The sequence below is a fragment of the Phasianus colchicus genome, chromosome 18 (genome assembly GCF_987193195.1).
Source record: "Phasianus colchicus chromosome 18, bPhaCol1.hap1.1, whole genome shotgun sequence".
NCBI classification, from domain to species: Eukaryota; Metazoa; Chordata; class Aves; order Galliformes; family Phasianidae; genus Phasianus; species Phasianus colchicus.
Window position 1 is genome coordinate 4,024,152 of NC_143453.1, and position 18,839 is coordinate 4,042,990.

At 51.0% G+C, this 18,839-nt stretch overlaps 2 protein-coding genes, 1 long non-coding RNA gene and 2 other non-coding genes across 9 annotated transcripts in view; 1 reads left to right on the plus strand and 4 right to left on the minus strand.

Moving 5' to 3' along the window:
- Window positions 1-7,664, minus strand: part of PXN (paxillin) — a 42,205-nt gene extending 34,541 nt beyond the window's left edge. Inside the window, exon 1 of the mRNA XM_090152510.1 lies at window positions 7,501-7,664. Coding sequence (XP_090008636.1) covers window positions 7,501-7,564 — 64 coding nt within the window. The 5' untranslated portion in view covers window positions 7,565-7,664. The remainder of the gene's footprint in view (window positions 1-7,500) is intronic.
- LOC116228745 (U4 spliceosomal RNA) lies at window positions 7,227-7,367 on the minus strand. The gene has a single exon (XR_004166856.1). It is a non-coding gene; the product is annotated as a U4 spliceosomal RNA (small nuclear RNA).
- A 15-nt stretch (window positions 7,665-7,679) lies between the features above and the next one.
- On the plus strand, window positions 7,680-14,131 carry SIRT4 (sirtuin 4). Of its 3 annotated transcripts, none has more exons than XM_031592227.2 (5): window positions 7,680-7,775; window positions 10,220-10,725; window positions 11,736-12,030; window positions 13,067-13,270; window positions 13,722-14,131. In XM_031592227.2, the coding sequence occupies exons 2-4, from the start codon at window positions 10,226-10,228 to the stop codon at window positions 13,217-13,219; spliced, it is 948 nt and encodes a 315-aa protein (XP_031448087.2). In that variant the 5' UTR covers window positions 7,680-7,775; window positions 10,220-10,225; the 3' UTR covers window positions 13,220-13,270; window positions 13,722-14,131. The 3 variants fall into 3 exon arrangements, with proteins under 3 accessions (XP_031448087.2, XP_090008633.1, XP_031448088.2); XM_090152507.1 differs by lacking the exon at window positions 7,680-7,775 and adding an exon at window positions 8,198-8,258; XM_031592228.2 differs by lacking the exon at window positions 7,680-7,775 and adding an exon at window positions 8,279-9,418.
- LOC116228746 (U4 spliceosomal RNA) lies at window positions 7,828-7,968 on the minus strand. Its single transcript, XR_004166857.2, has one exon. It is a non-coding gene; the product is annotated as a U4 spliceosomal RNA (small nuclear RNA).
- Window positions 14,132-15,133: 1,002 nt separating the features above from the next.
- On the minus strand, window positions 15,134-18,800 carry LOC116228418 (uncharacterized). Of its 3 annotated transcripts, XR_016472057.1 has the most exons (5): window positions 18,350-18,799; window positions 17,201-17,234; window positions 17,035-17,083; window positions 16,456-16,529; window positions 15,134-15,717 (listed from the first exon to the last, which is right to left on the minus strand). It is a non-coding gene; the product is annotated as an uncharacterized LOC116228418 (long non-coding RNA). The 3 variants fall into 3 exon arrangements; XR_004166764.2 differs by lacking the exon at window positions 17,201-17,234 and having other exon boundaries at window positions 17,021-17,083; window positions 18,350-18,800; XR_004166763.2 differs by lacking the exon at window positions 17,201-17,234 and having other exon boundaries at window positions 18,350-18,787.
- Window positions 18,801-18,839: the final 39 nt, after the last annotated feature.

Sequence of the window (18,839 nt, forward strand, 5' to 3'; positions counted from 1 at the left end):
GCTCAGGACAGCAGAGCTCCAACCTGCCAGAGCACCAGGCTGACAGCTACAAGCTCCATGTTAGAAAAACCTGCCTGACAAACACATCCCAACCTCCAAGCGCTCGGCCTGACTGACAGTTCAAGCTCCCCACATTTCACAGCAGAAACAAAAGGCAGCTTCTTCTGGCACACACCGCTCACCCACCCACACCAGAGCTGGCCGCTGATAAGAGGTTTCATGACGTGGCTGAAATGGCATCTCACTCCCTCCCCCAGCGCCCAGCGCTCCGTGGGGATGGAGTCCAACTGCTGGAGCTGCTCACAGCACACAGAGTGGCTCCAGCTGTGCCTCATGCTGCCTAACCAGGCCGACATGCCCGAGAAGAGCCTCCCACAAACCAACAAAAGGGAGAGCTGCAAAGACAGTGCTTCTCCTCAGCATCTCATTCTGAGGGTCACCCCTGCCCCAGAAGGTAGTTCGCTAGCAGCACCCTCTGACCCTGTTTGTGAGGCAACCACTGGTGCTGAGAAATGAAGAACAAAGATACAACTAGTGGCCAAAGGACAGGCAGTGAGGGCCACCAGCAGGCTGCTGTCTTATTGCAGCCCCCGGGGCATCAGAGAACTCAGCTGATGTGCCAACAGCCTTCGGCTCCTCTGTCTGAGGATCCAGTTCGATGAAGTGGCTCCAATCGAACAGAACTCCTTTCAGACAGAGCCTGAACTTGTTCAGACCCAAAGAGGTTACAACAAGACAGTATTAAACTCCTAAACCTCAGCAAATCATTTACAGTCCTCCCACCTGTGACCTTTCCCACTTGCAGCTTTCCTTGCCCTCTTCCGCTCTCAGGAAAACCTGACCCAGCCAGGGTCTACGAGCCACCACAAGCTTCCTACAGCAGGGAGAGAAGGCCTCTGATCACCTTGCTCTGCACAGAGGGAAATAAAGATCCTACAGAAATACAGACAGACATGGATTAATTCCATCCACCAGCTCAATTTTGTGACAAAAACACGAGACTGGTTTATTCTTGGAGACCCCATGCAGTCTGCTTCACAGCTGAGCCATTTAAAGCACAATTCCCCACGCAAAGCACCATTCAGAAAGTTCATTCCCCGGAGCAACACTTTTTTTTTTTTTAAATGTTCTTTAAACATTTGCAAAACATTAGAGATTTAAGCAAGTGCAATGGAAAGTAAAGCCAAGCAATGAAGCTACAGCCACAGCACACTGCCGGCCAGCCACGCTCAGCAGCCCACCCTGCAGAGCCACACACACCAAGCACAGGAGTGCTGTGACCAGCAGTGTGTCCAACAGCATTTCAAGTCTTCCAACTACTCCAACCTCATGTAAATAACTTCTACTAAACTTGCTCACAGTGCAGAAGGCAGCCCCAGAGTGCTGCAGGAGAAAGGAGCGGGGCATTAACAGCACTGGCTGCCTCCCCCCGGGGCCTGTCCTATGTACTCTCAGATCCACAGCACAGAGATTTCTCCAACAGCTTCAGATAAGTTTCCCATGTAAGTTCAGAATAACTGCTGTCTGTTGCATTTATACGAGCAGAAAAAAAATGCTTACCAGATTCCTAAACAGCACAAGCATGTAACCTCGGGGACACGAGCTCCTATGGCTGGAACACCAAGAACACCAAAGTTGTTCCCACTCTGCTTTGTTTGCTTTATGAGGATTTATAAACATAACTTCAAAGTGTCCAAATGCTCTGGAACCTCTGCCCAGAAAGCCCAGCCAGCTGGCCTGTGCCGCCCTGGTGCCATTTGCCATGAGAACAAGCAGAAAAAGGGGGAAAAAAAAAATTACAAGTGATATGACACAGTCATATGTTATTTTTTTATGGTGTATCTTTAGAACACGACATTCTTTGAATGACTTCACGACATTCTGTGGTAAAGACTTGGAGTAGAACTGCTGTGGGGAACATGGAAGGGAAAGGAAATCTCTCCCCGCTCACAGACTGTCCTAACAGGGGATGCAGAAAGGATGAGCAATCAGAATGGCAGCACAGGAACATAAACAGAGCTGAGAACAGACACGTATAAATCTAACTCAAACTTGCCACTGTGTGTTTTTCCAGCAAGAGTGATGGGAAGCATGAAAGAGTGACTGTTCTGAGATCCTGCAGGAAGCTGTTCTGGAAACACAAAGATGGTAATAAACATTAACCACACTCTGCAGGTAAGGAGTTGTCACTCCTGTTGCACAGATGGAAAAACAATTCGCCCAAAGGCAGATCTGTGAATAAATGGTTACTTTATACTGAATCAAACATCAACTCCAGCTGAAAGGGGCTCCTTACCCATGGCCTCATCCACACCCTGGTGGTGAGGTGGCTTTGTATGAACACACGGTCATAAAGAACAAGGAACTGATTTGGCTAAAAAACAACCAATTCAAACAATTTCCAGAGAAATCAGCTTGCTGATCCAGCTAACTGCGCTGTGGTTAGTAACTACGCTGAAGGGAGATGGGAAAAAATGCAGCTGGAGCCCAGCTCCTGCACTGCACTGCGTCCAGCTGCCCTGCCACAGGGCAAGGGAGCCTTGCTTCCCAACCCAGCGGCACACATCTGCCCAGGCTGGGTGACAGGCTGGCTTCCAGCAGGTCAGCAATGTGCACCGATCCGCCCTGCAGCCCCATTCCCACTCACTACGTAAGCAGAAGCACACGAGGGCTGGGGAAGTGGGAATCACCATTTTTGGCTGCAATCTGAAACCAAACTGGATGAGACATACAGTGAGATGTTACACACACTGAAAAACAAGAACGGGACCCAAATGTCTCTGCAGTTCCCTACTCAGCATTTTAAATTTAATTGCCTAATAGCTGTGGCATCCCGGACTTGCAGGGAGTGCCATCAGACCTCACTCAGTGTGGACAGGGCAGACCGAGCAAGCAGCTCACTCCCTGTGTCCCATCCTCCTGCAGTACTCAGGGAAGCTCCCTCGGACAATGCCTCACTTTCATGCAGCTGAAGCAGAAGAGCATGTTCATTAACAGCTTCCTCGTTAGACAGAACGGGGCACAGAGCAGCACACAGATGGGAGCACAGCCTGAGCTGTGGAACAGGGAGCTGCGAGCTGAGATCCTGCTCACACACACTGTTTTTCCACCAGGGTAACATGGCTGAATTCAGAACGTGTTCCTCCTTTCTCCAAAGCTGCAAGAGCTCCAGGCTATCACAGCTAACACAGCACTCTGATTCTGCCAGATCTGTTTGGTGGCCGCAGGCTGTTTCCTGCTCCCCCGCAGCTGCACTGCTGTCACACAGATTCAGCTTAAGGAATTTAAACATCTCTGTCATAGCAGTAGGTCAGAAAAACCACCCCGATGTCACCAGAAGTGCACTGTTACCACTTGTTCCGCTGCCAGACTTCCGAATTCTGACCTTTCTGGAGCTTCATGTTTCATACAATACAGTTTAAGGGGAAAGTGGATGAGGAAAAAAGGATGAAGAGAAATCGAGGCGCTGTGATTCCCGTGGCATGAGAGAGCAGGCAGAGATGGAACTAGCCGTTTCTTCCTTTAATAGCTGAGATGGTGTCAGAGGATCAGTTTTAACCAGGAGGGCGGCTGAACACTCGGGGTAAGTTGACCTCTCCCAGACAGAGACAAAGCAGCTAAAGACAGCACAGAGTCCCGACTTTCCATGGAAATAGAGCAGCAAGAAAAGAAGCCTCTCTGCATCGCACACTGCTTGAGGCAGAGGACTCCCTGTCTGAGCTGCTCAGGACAATGAAGCCCCTGTTTTACAAGGGATCAGAACAGCTAAGAAGCTGAAACAAGTCAGAACTCCATTGTGCAGAGCAGTAGCTCTGTTTGCAGTCTTCTTGCCCAGCACCAGGAACAACTCGAAAACCTGAGCCAGCAGAAAGCACCAAGCTACCTGAGCAGCCCTTCCCCCCACTACTGCTCCCTGGGCACAGCTGACTGTCAGCAATTTCACAGCAATTTCAGTCAAATAAAACCAAAACCCACTACGTATGATTGCAGACAGAAGGAACAGGCAAAGGCAGCAGGAATCCACGAAGCCAACAGCACAGACATGATGGGAAAGGTGGCAGGCAGGCCATGCTGAGCCCCCTCCACATACCTGTGCACAACCAACCCTGAGAGGGTTAAGCCATGAAGGTGGGGTGGGTGGAAGACAGCTTTTAAACTACCATCTCTTGTACTCTGAATCTTCATGCCCAGAAGTTTCAAAGCCATGCTGGTAGACAGACATTCTCCAAAATGAAACATCCTCCTAGCAGTGAGCAAGCACACCTCTAATAAGCTCCTTACAGCACAGCCAAAGCACTGCCGTAAATACATTCTTAGTAAACAGCAGAAACAACTTTGCAAAAGATCTCTCACAAGCTCCAGTGAATGCTATTTTGTTTCCGATTGCAAAACCCAATGAAAAAAAAGAAAAGCGTCTGAAAAAATAACCACACAGTAACAAAAAGGGAATTTTAAAACCTCCAAAAGAAAGCTTTTAAAAGCAACACCGCTTCTGTTTAGAGTTGCCAAAGCTCTCAGTAAATAAATAACGCTCCACATGACTTAGACAAGGTAGTGCCACAGAACCAGGAATAATTCAACAGCTCAATCTGCCTGAAGCAAACACATGTGACAGATCACCTGTTGCTGGGGGCACAGCACATAACAACACTGCACTCTGAGAAGCTCTGGGTGATACTCCCAAGTTAGGACCTGCGCTGCTCAGGACCAGGTTTTATTCTCCACACCCATCCACAGCGCAGCAGAACAGCGAGCTTCCTGCCCAACTCCAAGCACGTCCGCAAAGCGTTTCCTCTGAGGCTCAGGGCAGGCAGTGCGAGCCTGGCCAGCTGCCCAGGCTCCCCACCCTCCCCCCCATCCCCACCATGTGCTGCTGCAGTTTTGTCAGGCCCAGCGCTGAGCTCCCTGTGCTGCTGGGACACAGCTTCCTGCAGGAGCCGTGCACTGCGACGCCATTCCTCCAGCACTGCGGGTGGGGAAAAAAAATGAGCAAAGTCTTTTCAGCTCCAATCAAATCCCCAAATCCCCAGTGCAACCCAAACCCACACCCGCTGGTGTTTCATAACTTGTCCAGACCAAGCAAGGTACCTCTGGGTCTGAGTTTTACAGTGCAGGAGTACACGCTGACCAACATGCTATCAGCTCCTCTGGAAGGGAGAGGGATGGCCCAAAGATTTATTATAAGTTGGGGGAATTAGGAGCAGAGACATCACTAGCACTGTGCGGTGCTCCTTCACACCCAGCCAGGCACGACAGCAGTTTCTGCACCACACAGAAGCATGGCACAGGGATATCTCAGCTGATTTCATACAGCATCAACTCCGAACTTACGCAGTGTATGAACACAGCATAGCACTTCACCTGACTTCTGTATCCCAACCATAGAATGGCTTGAGTTGGAAGGGACTCCAAGAATCACCAAGCTCCAACTCCCCACCACAGGCAGGGCAGCCAACCTCCACATTTAATAGCAGACCAGGCTGCCCAGGGCCCCATCCAACCTGGCCTTGAACACCTCCAGGGATGGACGGGGCATCCACAGCCTCTCTGGGCAGCTGTTCCAGCACCTCACCACTCTATCTGTGAAGAGTTTCCCCTGATATCCAAGAGATATCCAGTGATTTGCTCAGGGAAAACAGCTGGTGTGCTCTTCTAAGATAAATTCTGTAAATTTAGGAGAGAGAAAGAGAGCTTTTCTTGTCCGGATGGTTACTGTAGGATCATCGGACGCCATCCAACATGAAAGACTGCATAACAACTGAGAAAGACCTGGTGAAAGCGTGACCCGATGAAACCAAGCTGCTGGGACAGTTATACCATATCTTAGAACCTCCACTTTGACTGCGCTAACCAGCAACGCCTCAGAAGAGCAGAAGAGGTCCAAACTCGGACCTCCTTCAGCCCTCCATTCCTCGTTCAGAGGCAGCCCGCCGCTCGCTGCTGGAGGCGGATGGCACAGCGTGCGGCCCCTCCCAGCCCGCTCCCATCGCTTCCACGCGCGGGACTCCGCGCCGCCGAGCTCCGCGGGCCGCACCCCGCGCACGGGCCGGGATCGGGCAGGCGGGGCAGAGCCGGGCAGTGCCGAGCCGAGCCGAGCCGAGCCGAGCCGTGCCCCGGGGCTGCGGGCCCGAGCGGCCAGCGGGAGGGACGCGGCCCCACGGGGAGCCCCGGCCGCCGGCACGGATCCCGGCCGAATCCCGCGGCCAGAGAGGCGGCCCGCAGCCCGCTGAGGAGCGCCGGGAACTCACCGAGGTCGTCCATGGTGCCGGTGGTGCCGCCGCCCGCTCTCCTCAGCGCCTCGCAACTTTCCCGCCCCGCCCCCGCGCGTGCCCGCCGCCCGCGCGCTCCCGGCGGCGCCGCGCGTGCCCGCGGCTGCCCCCTGCCGGCGGGAGCGGGGGGAAACGGCCCGGCGCGGCGCGACAGGCGGCTCGGGGTCCCCGCGCGTTCCGACCTCGTGCTGGGAGCTGCGGAGGGCGATGAGGCGTTCCCTGAGCCCGCCGTGCTCCGGGCTGAGCCGCCCCGTTCCCTCAGCCGCCCCCCACAAACAATAAAGCGGCTCTGCCCCCGAAGCTCGCCCTATGCCTGCTGCGGGGCTACCCGGCTCCCGGAACCGAATTCGGCCCGGCACCATCCCCCTCCTGCACTCTGCCCCGGGACTGCAGTGCGCTGTGGCCCGGCTCCTTCCTTATCTTCTGCAGAAGTTCGACAAGGAGCTATCGCCCCGCTGGACAGATGGGAAGCGGGTCGGAGAGCTGGAAACGAAGGCACTGAGTCAAGCTAAGCACAGCCCCCGTGCAGAGCACCTGCTGCTGCCAGCCCTCCAGCCACCCCTCTCGGAGCCAGCGCTGCCGGGCCGCCCCGTGACCCCACACAGCACTCAGGTTGCCAGCCGAGAGAAATCAGAGCTCACTTCACCAGCGGCGTTACGAGCAGCGCCCTTATTTGCATCGGACTGAATGTTTGGCAGAGAAGAACACGTACGAAGCCCCAGTGAGCGACTGGAAGGCGGCAACGGAGCCCTGCGCTTCAGGCCGCGCTTCCACGTGGATGCCGCCAGCAAGGAAGGAAGACGGGACAGCGGCAGCCCGGCTTCCATTCATTGCTCGGCCGCCCTCCCCAACCACCGCCGCGCAAAGGGACCCGTGCCGTAACAGCGAGAAGCCGCGGCGCTGCTACGGGTTGGAGTAGAGAACTGCGATCGCCTGTTTTTAACCACCACAATTCAGTCTCCGTAGAGACTGTCAAAAATTGCCAATGCCGACTATATTTCAAGTCGTCATGGCGGGGTATTGGGAAAAGTTTTCAATTAGCAATAATCGCGCCTCGGATTAACCTCATTGGCTACGATACTGCCACTGCGCAAAGCTGACCGCACTTCTCTCCGCCGCCACCCCACGCACCGGGGCCACCGGCACTGTCACGGCGAGCGACCCCGCACCGCCGCCAACTCTCTGCCCTTCCTGCCGCCGCCCCCGCCCGGTTCTGCGGTCCCGAGGTTACCGTGAGGAGCGCAGCCCCCGGTTGTGCCCACCCCCGTGTTGGGCGGCGGGCGGCCGCGAGGCATGCTGGGAAACGCTATGCAAAGTAGGCGTGACGTCACACGGGAAACCCGGGCTCTCCCCGCCGGAGGGGCGCTCCTCAGAGCCCAGCCCCGCCCTCGGGGTGCGGCATCCCCTCCGCTGCTCCGGGGATGTCCGGCTCCGCCGGGCCGCTGGGAGCTCCCTGGGGAGAGAACGCTCCACGTTAAGTAACGGGAGAACAAGAAAAGAACCGAGGTGAGGAACTTCCTCGGAGCTCATCGTTCTGTCGTTAACCACGAGAAATCAGCCTCCGGGGAGGCTCTCAAAAATTGCCAATGCCGACTATATTTCAAGTCGTCATGGCGGGGTATTGGGAAAAGTTTTCAACTAGCAATAATCGCGCCTCGGATAAACCTCATTGGCTACGATACTGCCACTGCGCAAAGCTGACCGCTCCCTCCGCGCCGCCGCGCCCCCCGCAGCCGCACCGCCGCCTTCATCACAGCGCGCCGCCGCGCCCCCGCGCGCCCCTCGCCTCCGACCCCGCGCGCTCCCCGCCGCTGCCGCGCCGCCCCCGGAGCGCCGCCGTGTGCGGGCTGAGCGCGGTGGCGCGGAGCGGCGGCGGAGTTGGCGCGCGGGGCGTGCCGGGAGCCCGCTATGCTAATGAGCGCGGGGAGGGAAGGCCGTCACAGCGCCCCGCGAGCGAGGAGGGCTTACGGGGAGCGCGCGGTGTGCCGGGTAGGTGCGCGTCGGGAGCGGGCTGTGGTGAATATGGATTGAATATAGAGGCTGAAACCTGCACCGAGCAGAGAGGCACAACCCGGTGCTGGCAGGGGCAGCAGGCAGGCAGCCCAGCACAGGGGCTGTTCCAGCCGGGATCCGGTTTTCCAGAAACTCTGAATAACCAAATTGCAGAAAGCATCACAGCCCAGGGAAAGCCAGCACCAAAACCGAGCAGCTTCCTTGCAAGACAAGGAGAGAACAGCCTTTGCAGACTGTAAGACGTACAGGGTTTTTCAGGCGCTGTTTGAAAATCTTTAAAGATAATAGCAATTGAGTTTCAGTATCGTTCACCATGCACCACTGCTGCTCTGTTGACATTCTGCCACCTCATGGAATCATAGAATCACTCAGGTTGGAAAAGACCTTAAGGATCATCGAGTCCAAGCACAAGTACCCTAACGACCCTCCGCTAAATCACGTCCCTGAGCACCACGTCCAAATGGTTTTGAAACACATCAGGGCAGGTGCCTCAACCACCTGCCTGGAGACCCTATTCCAGTGCTTAACAACCTTCCTGTAAAGAAGTGTTTCCTGGTATCCAGCCTCATACATCATCACAGTGGCTCGCTGGGCCAGCAGAAATGCACCTCCTGTAGCAGCTTCGTATTTGTCCTCCATGCCTCCCTAGAAAGCTGCTCACAGACCAGCTTGGCCACTTTAACTGCAATGCAGTGGACCAGGTTTCCACGACTTGTCCCTCCTTGCTGACATGTGCCCATATTTTCCAGCTGTGTCACACATACACAAAACTGAACAGCAGCGCCCTGAGAGCCCTCAGTTCTTCCACTGTGCATCATTTTGAGGCCAGCACCTGACACTAGCAGGGAGGGGAAAAAGCCTTTTTTAATACAAGCACCTACGATGCATTTTATCAAAGCTGCTACCGCCATCTGAACACAAATCAGAGCTTATTTTATTCCCGGACGATTCCTAGAGGGCAGCAAGAGGCACTCGGTGCCGTACGAGGGCTGTAACGCTGCAGGAAGCTGGGCTTCTGTTCTTTGAACCACGGGAACTGTAGTCGCCGTGCTGAGGGCTGAGCTGTGCACAGACTGCGTTTCCCACAAAGCCCTGCTGGCAGGAAACCCTTCTCGGAGCTGGCAGCGCTATGAGAGGTACGCGGTCGGGCTCTATTTGCTGTACCATTGCTATCTCACCAGCCATGTCGCTTTGTGACCCACCTCCCCCTGCCGTGTCGCTGTTACAGCAGAGAGGACTCGGGTGGCACAGCTCTGAATTCCTGGCCTGCCTGCTGCCCTATGCTGCCTTATGCTGCCTGCACAGCGTTTCGGTGTGTGCTATCCGTGGGCCCCGATCATACGCTCAGGGTTTTGGTTTGTACTGCTGACATCTGAGCACTCGGGTTTTCAAAGCAGCCTTGCATTTCCCAAGAAGTCTTCTGTAAGTTTTTCCCTGATGCTGTTCTGGTGCTCCACAGCGTCTCTCAGACATATTATTTTTGCTTCTAAGCCTTCCTTGCTTCCCTCTTTTGTGGACAAGCCTACACGCTGTCTCCATTTGAGGGTCAGGCTGTCACAGCTCCATTTCATTCCCCAACAAAACATTTCCTTTTGAGAGCTCTTTTGGTGGTGAGGGACAGGAATGGGGCACTGGAAGCAGTTTAAGTACTGCCAAGCTGCCGCTGGGAGCATCGGGATGGGCATTCTTCTCAGATCCAATTACTATTTCACAGGAAACTGTATCTTCTGAGCAGTCCTCAGTGTTACTCTGTTGACAGGACATGGAAACGTAGGAATGCTGTCCTATTTCCAAAGTAATTTGGGTTTCTTTACAAAAAAAAAAAAAAAAAGAGGAAAAAAGTGCGAAGAACCATCAGCATCATTTTCTGGAGAATTGCAAGACAATGGGCTCTTTGCTCTCATTTACCTGCCTCGTGTCCTGTTCTTGGCTTTTAGCTCAACATGTTCCCTGCCAGGAAGCTCCCAGGAGGCTGCAGAGCCATCAGACCACACCATCTCCAGCACTGCTCTGTCCCCACCGTGTCCCCAAACCTGGCTTTTGTACCGGCCTGCCTCCCCCCGCATCCCACAGAAGTAGAAGAGATGCAGCGTTTTATTTCCAGCTCCAAGAAGTTGTTTGTAATGACCGGAGCTGGAATCTCCACTGAGTCAGGGATCCCTGATTACCGCTCAGAAGGTGTGGGGCTCTATGCCAGGTCAGACCGGCGGCCCATCCAGCACGTTGAGTTCGTCCGCAGTGCCAGCGCCCGGCAGCGCTACTGGGCAAGGAACTTTGTGGGCTGGCCACAGTTCTCCTCCCATCAGCCAAACACGGCCCACCTGGTGTTGAGGCAGTGGGAGAAGCTGGGGAAGCTGCACTGGTTGGTGACCCAGAACGTGGATGCGCTTCACACCAAAGCTGGGAGCCAGCGCATGACAGAACTGCACGGCTGCACGCACAGGTACTCACTGGGTAGAGGGAAGATGGTTGACCACTGCTGTTCTGCTCTGGGTCACCAGTGTGTAGGTGCCATGTTAGCTGCTGAGAAGGGAGACAACACATCAATGCACTGTGCTAGTGGAGATGGCGTGTTCAAAGGTGAGAGGGCAGTGCCAGGAATGCTCAGGCCAGGCACATCAGAGCAGACAGCACACCAGAGCAGAGCACTGCCAGCTGCCTGTGATCACCCAAAACTTCCAGAAGCAAAAGCACAGCCTTAACTGTGAGAGGGAATTCAAGGTAGGGGTCAAAGTGCATAGTGTAGAGCATCCCTGCAAAGCAACAGTTGGAAGCAGGCAGACAACTCACTGGCCTGTGTGAGAAACATGCTCAAGATCAAAAATTTCTAATCAGGCAAAGATCTCCATGAAGAGCAGTTTATTCATTATTGCAATAATGGGCACACACACCCTACTGACAAGGGAGAAATTGTGCAACTAGTCAGTGAAATCCACTCTGTTATATACCCTGGGTCCAACGCAGGTAAAGCCTCTCCTGGCACTCACTGGTTAAGCATCTCAGGCTCACAATCCTCCAACACTCTTGCTACATTACACTTCCATACAATGTCTGTTACCAACCCATTGTCTTTGGGTATGTTCTGTACTTTTTATGGCGATAGGACAATATTTTCAGCTATCTGCACACTTGTTCTGTCCTGTACCAGACTCTCCCCTACCCTATATGATTACCTTACCTAGTGCCTGTGCCAATTTTACCTAGGTTGGAATGCCCCAGTCTCAACTTGATTCTATTCAGCAATTTTCTTTGTGAAAGGCAACTTATCCTATGCCACATACAGAAATATTGGATATTTCCACTGCAAAAACACAATCTACCTCTCACACCTGCACTATGCAGTAAATAAATATAATGGAAACAGACTTCCCAGGCCTTATAAAGAACAAGTTACTGACTCCAGGGCTTCAGCTGATGTAAAGGTCTCTGTTAAGGCTTTGCTCTACGTTTCAGGGTTTTCTGCCTGACCTGTGGTGATCAAACCTCACGCTCTGAGCTTCAGGAGCACTTTGAAGCTCTGAACCCTAGCTGGAAAGCTGAAGCCCTTGGTGTGGCTCCAGATGGGGACGTCTTCCTGACGGACGAGCAGGTGCGCAATTTCCAAGTCCCAGCTTGCAGGAAGTGTGGTGGAATCCTGAAGCCTGATGTGACGTTCTTTGGAGACACAGTGAGCCGGGAAAAGGTGGATTTTGTGCACCAACGCCTGGCAGAGTCAGACTCCATGCTGGTGGCAGGATCCTCTATGCAGGTAGCAAGGTCTTCCTCCCACGCTAGTTCCTGTTTCTGTACTGCTGTCTGCAGCAGCCTTTGATCCCATAGCTGAGGATGCCTGCTTGCTGGCAGATCACCACATCCACTTCAGCTTCTCAGTAATTATTACTGTTTGTTGGGATTTGGATCCCCAGTTGTCCTGTTTGGGCTTCTTGTAACTCCACTAGCAACCAGTGTCATGCTGCTGTAAATATCTCAGTTCTACAAACATCACCACTCCACATACGTGTTTCTTGAACATATAAGCTTTTGCTAGCTTTCTAGGCCCCACAGAAAGCTGTGTGAAATACCAGATTTTAGGACCTCTAATTCCTACTTAAACTTCTGAAGAAGAGAGCAGAAAAGCCTCTCATTGCTGCTCACGTCTGTCCTTTGTATCAAGTGTGTTTTCTCTATTAGCCATTATCTTACAAGTGCAAGGTAAGGTGGTCTAGAAAACCCTGCTGTTGAACCTGTGGAAGCTTTTGGAGAATTAATAAGCTATCTTCCAGGAACAAGTTCTATTACATTAAGAAAAATGACTTTAACACCTTCCAGAAAGGCGTAAAGCAAAGGCCTGATTGCACTTCCCTTTGCTTCAGGATACTGAAGATAAATTCCTTGAGCTCGCTCTTCTTAAGCTCATAATCCTTCATTCAGGAATGATTGAAATGCCTTAGGTTCATTCTTGTAGCACCTAAGCTGGGCCATGTGAGAACCACCAAAGCAGAATCATTTAAGGACCTATGATAAGTAGCAAAAACTGCTGCAGAGAGTTAGTGAAAGACAAGAACTTTCCCTTTGATGTATTTTCTCCAAAACTGAAAACCCTTCACTGGTGAGAGGTTAAAAATTGTTGTCCTTTTCTGAATGGAGAAACCCCCTTCAAGAATTAAGTGCAGCTGCATAACACAGCATACATACGCAGTCCCATTTCCCACTGCCAATCATCATCCATTTCACTTTCTACAGTCCTTTCTGTAGCCTTTCTTTGCCTGTGCTGCCAATAACTCTGTCTTCTGGTGTTCCTGCAGGTGTACTCTGGTTACAGGTTTGCGCTGGCTGCCCGGGAGAAGCAGCTGCCAATCGCAGTCCTCAACATTGGGCCCACGAGGTTAGATCACTTTGCATCCCTCAAGCTGAATTCCCGCTGCGGAGAGCTGCTGCCTTTGATAGTTGCACACTGAGCCAACGAGCTGAGCATCAGTGGCTATCAGGGGTAAAATTCTCTCTACAAGGTGAGTACCTCCTGAGGCAGTCTCCTTAAAGGCTAAGAATGTGGGTTTAAATAGCCAGCAGATGCCGGGGCTGAACTGAAATCCATTCAGACAACGTGCATCGAAGCTTGGCTGCATCTTCCCACCTGTTCCTGTGTGCTCAGGTGGGCCGTGGAACTTCCTCCTGCAATCATGAACAAACATGAGGGTGGTCCCAGTTCGTTTGTCACAGTGACAGAACTACAGGGGATCATCTGCAGATTCAGAGGATGCAATCAGTGCTGGTGCCTTTGCATGCTGCAATCTTTCTTGGTAGCACAGCGGGTTCCTGAGGGTTTCTCAAGTCACTGCTGATTTGAAAGCTGTGCCTGGTTGAACTGACCTGGTTCATCAAAACACTGCTGTTGTGAAATGTGAATAATGTAAATGTTCAATTTCATTATAAAGCAGCTTCTTCTCTCCTTTCCTGCAGGACTTAATCTCTTCAAAGGGGAATTACTTCGGTCTGAAGAGCAGCCATCAGATACTTACATGTGGCCCTTGGTGATGCCAGGAGAGGGCAGCAAGCCTCACACGTCAGCCTGACAGTTTTCTGCACTGAAACCATCTCCATTTAACAAGGAAAGAGAAGAATGATGAAAAGTTTTTTTTTGCCTTCCCTTACTGTATAAACAGTAACTTTTCTTTGCATTCACTGGCAAAGGACCGAACTGGGACAGGATATTCAGACATCTGAGAACAAAATACATTTTTTTTTCTTTTTTTTTCTTTTAATATTTGTCAAGAATGGGGGACAGGGAGTTTGACAAAGTTACTCCAGGCAGAGTAGCACAGGAAAGTGATATGGAACACACAGTACCAGCTGGAGGATCCCGTGTCATCTGTGGGCAAACATGGAGCGTGCAGAGAGGGTAAAGGAGGCAAAAAGAACTGCAGTTGTCATTCCCCCCCAAAAAATGCATCAGAAGAGGAGCTGAACAAGAACACTGCTCTTGTAATATATTATTTGAAAGCACAGGCTACAGAGCTAATATCAGCAAGGAGGGGAAGTCAGCACTGCTCTGCCAGCTGATCAGCTGAACTGCTTACGATCTGAACATTTTAAAAACAGTATATTGTTGAGATGCCAGAGGATCTACTTTCAGCTAATCTGACCAGAGCTGCTTTCAGTGTCGCTCCTCCCTTTTCAAAAATGTATTTCTAAAAAGTGTTATTTAATTAATGAATAGCTAAAGTAGCAAATTAAAATTGTTTACATGACTGCTACTATTTGCATTGTAATTTCCTCTCCCTCCCGTGATTTATTGTTAGTCTCAGTAGCCAGCTTAGATTCATTTTTTTCATTGCAAAAATGCAGAATGTAATTACTAACAGCTGATGAATTAAGAGATACAATTAAATCTGTACAGTAGGTTTCCCTAGGGGTGATCTCAAGCTTTTATAGATGTGATTTGGTACACTCCTAACAGGAGATCCGTCCCTGCTGGGCAGCCACGTTTTGTTGATCCACAGGGTGGTATCTTAAGACAAATTATACCATATGTGGAGAAAAAGATAGAATCTTGTCCAGCCTGAAACATTACATTTTGAATCCAACCTCCCACATCATTTTACCACTCCCCTCCCAGCTACACTGGGGTCTTTAAAAAGCCCCAGTCCTACCCTTCACCTAACACACCCCGTATTAATATTCTAACAAGAACTGTTAACAAGCTGTTGGAAGCAAGGATGCCAGAGTCATTTGCTAAGAAAGCAATAACAAAGTAAGGAGATCTGACCACAAAATGCTAAGTTGCTTCTCTTTTGAAGTCACTTCAAACCCATATCAGGCAGGAGCATGTAAAGTACAGAATCCAGTGGATATAGAGGATCAATCCTGCAGAAGATAAAGGGAATTAGATATTCAGTGTTTCAGGACTCAGTTCTAAGGGCCAAGGGGGACAATGTTTCACTTATAAGCCACATGAGGTGCACTCACTTCTGCTCCCATTCAAGGGAGACCCCACTTTCCACTGCGTGAAGAAATCTGCTGTTCAGTAGTGAAAAAAGCTCAGAGATGTCAATCTATCTTTTGTGCAGTACAGCTGTCCTACTAACCAAAGCTTTTGCAGAAATCATTGCTAAGGCATCACAGTTTCTACACACAATCTGGCTGCTTGCACCATGTTTATTCACATAGGTTTTCCATGTAAGGAGATATTTGAGTCTCCTTGGCAGAAGAACTGAGGCCAGGGTTTTCAATCTCCACATCATCTTCTGTACCATCTGGAAGGTTGCACAGCATGGGCGTGTTAAAAACAGGCTGCAGGTTAAATGCCATTAGAGCCAGTATTCTGAGAAGGCATGGCAGCATTGCCAGGGAGTCCAAAATAAAAGTCCTCACTTCTAATGAGGACTTAGCATTACTAAATGTGACAGGTAACTTGGCTTTCTATCTGTGCCTCTTTTCCAGTTCAGCAGTGGAGTATCTGGGAGAGGAGAAGCAGGGTGTCTCTTCAGCATCACTGATAAATGGGTTGTGTTACCCTGACCCTCCACTGCTTACACTACATGCTTTTAAGTCACTAGGGACAGAGACTCACAGTAGATAATGAGCATTTACATAAATTTCCTGTGCATGGTTTATTATCATATGTTAATGAGCTTACATTTAAAACAAGTATATGAGGCTGAGACAAAGTTGTTCTGTTTTTGGTGCCAAGCTGATCCAGCACTACTAAAATTGACTTCTCATACAGCAAGCTCAGAGCACGTAACTTCTTAACATGTCACTCTACACACCATTGGGAACTAAGTTTGCCCATCTGAGAAATGCCACAGAAAGCCTGAAGTTCTAAACCAAAAGCCATATCTGCTTTAACATTGACCAACACCTTCCCCTGTCACTTCTTTGGGACTGTTTGTGTGGGAAGATGCAATGCAGAGAGATAACAGCTACCAAAAGCTGTCACTGCAGGTAGGTAGCAAAGACCAATCTTGAAAAGCCTGCTTCACAGCTTACTGATGTAGTTACCATTCTGAAGGGAGTTACAGAAACCTCCAGGGTTCAGTACAAAGAACACAAATCATCCACTGGCTGAAACTAACAGGAAAGGCATGTTACAGAGCCTGGGCAGTGATTTCTTCCCCCTTTACCATGGAGGAAATAATGCCTTGTCTGCTCAAAACCAGCTTTGACCATCCACCACAACTGAACCTTCTCCTACCTTTTCTGGGTCATCGCTGTTAGGCCACTACACCAACGTTTCAGATCTGGGCTTGAAGTGGCAGCTCTGTCCATCTGTGGTTAGCAAAAGCACACATTAGACAACAATACATACCTTTTTTTTTTCCCCAGTAAAATTAGCTGAAATCAATAGCCTGAAATTAATGTACTCTTCCCTTTTTTCTTACAGCTTTTCCTACTAGAACAAGTTCCTGAGGTTTGGCTAAAGGAGCTGTGAGTCCCTTAGAACAGATCCTTCTGTACCTCCTCTGAGAGTGGGGTAGGAGTTACTCAAAGCAAATAAAAGCTGCTTCCTATTTAGCAATCCTTGCCTTCAGTTCTGCGCAAACCCTCAGAGCATACTCTGTTACAGCCTGAGGCATTTCACAAACAGTACTCCAGTGAAGGCAGCACAGACTGCAGATGGCCCGAAGGATCCTGCCTTACAGTCTGACTGCTCCTACCAACAAACCCGCTTATTTTGATTTCTTGGAAAGGACCAAAGATTCTGGGCATTGTGAACTTGGGAGATTCTGGAGCCTTGGAATGAAAGGGGCAAAATCCACCTTCTAGAGTGTACCTCTTCCCACACAACAGCCCTGGATGCCATCCCTTCCTATTCTTCGCACCTGTACAGAGAAAAAAAAAAAAAAAGACATCAAAGCAGAGCCAACTGACTGCTTTCCTTGGTCTATTCACTCAAAAACCCATGGCTTGGGCAGGACAGATGGAATCTTCTCACATACCCTATCCTGGGGTACCAGGTAAACAGCAGCAATCCTGAGAAAACAATTGGTGTTAGTGAGAAAGGAATGAAGAGGGTCTCAGCCAAGTGCCTGAAATCAGCATTTCTTATTGCATCACCCTGAATCCCTTACAGTGTCTCAGTGTAGAGGTTTCAAGATCTAAATTAACTTCACCTGAACAGCTGTTTTTAGATTACAGAAAAAATTATACAGGTGAAACAATAAATGTACAATAGAGGACTTCGCCTCTCCAGTCTGACTGATGTGGCCATTTTCATCACCAACATACACTGTGAAAATATCTTTCAGATGCCAGATTTATTCTGACTGAAGCTTTCTTTTCAAAGGGCATGGAACATGGGCTGCTAGATAGCTTTGATTTCTTCAGGTGGATCTTAAAAAAAAAAAATAAGAGAGAGAGAGAAAAAAGGTCACTGATATTTTTTGAATAACAACAGAAAGCAGACCATTAATCCTTTCCCACCGATCATCTTGTTTCTACAAGATTTTTTAAGTGGAGGATTCCCCTTTGGGGGCTGCACAGCTGAGCGGTCTGTCACCTGCACACCCGAGTCCTGACAGATACAGGAAACCATGCAGAGGACACTGATGGACAAGGAGGAATTCATACTCACTCACACTGACAACTGGCCAAGCAGGCAACAATGACAAAGACTAAAAATAGAAGAAGAGGGAAAGAAAAAAAGCAGTTTGTGTCAGAGGGCGTCACAGCATAGAGAGTGATGCCTGCACACCCCAGACAAGCAGGCTAGAGTGCCTGACTCAAGCGAGCTGCTGCCCCTTGCTCAGCCCCTGACAACACAATGCAGCTTCAGCATAAGCATATCAAAATTGTGCCAGTTTGCTAACATATGAGCACTTCTGGGACATTCTGCTATTCTTTTATCAAAAGATTATTAGGGGGACAGGGAGGAAAAAACACTCGCAGAAGGGTTTTGCTTAACCAACAAAACCATCCCCATGCTGGGGCTTGCAGGTGGAGCACGAGGAGCAGCGGTAAGTGATGCATCCCACAGGACCAGGGGTGCACAGTGGCAGTGCAGGCACTGACTTCAGCAACCGTAAGTTCCAGATCTGACAAAGAGTCAAAGAAATATTGTGGATGAAGTGGGAAGGGTTTGCCATAACCTTCACTGGACTTTCCACATATGGAACACTGTGGCAGCAAAAGAGGCTCCAGGAATGTTGGGTTCCTCATGAACACCACCTTTGCCGTTCTCAGCGCTCTCTCAGATCCTCGGGTTCTGTCCCATCTATAAGAGCAGCTCTCGCAGGCACAGCTTGGTGCAGCTCAGACGGCCCTCACAAGGCTGCACAGCCCCTCCCGGCCCCGCTAACACCGCCTCAGCCCCGCAGCCCGGCCCAGACACGAGCCGCCCGGAGCGGACCGCGGCCAACAGACGCCTCAGCCCCGCACACGGCCGCGCCCCGAGCGATGCGCAGCGCCAGGAGGAGCGCAGGGGCCGAGGCCGATCCGCGCACCGCCGCCGCCCGCCTTCCGCGCCCCGCCGAGGGCCGGGAACGACGCCGGCCCCGCGACGAACGGCCCGACCGCCGCCCGACAGGCGCGGGATAACGGCCGCTAGGGGCGCAACGCCACGCGCTCGCCGCCCGCGCC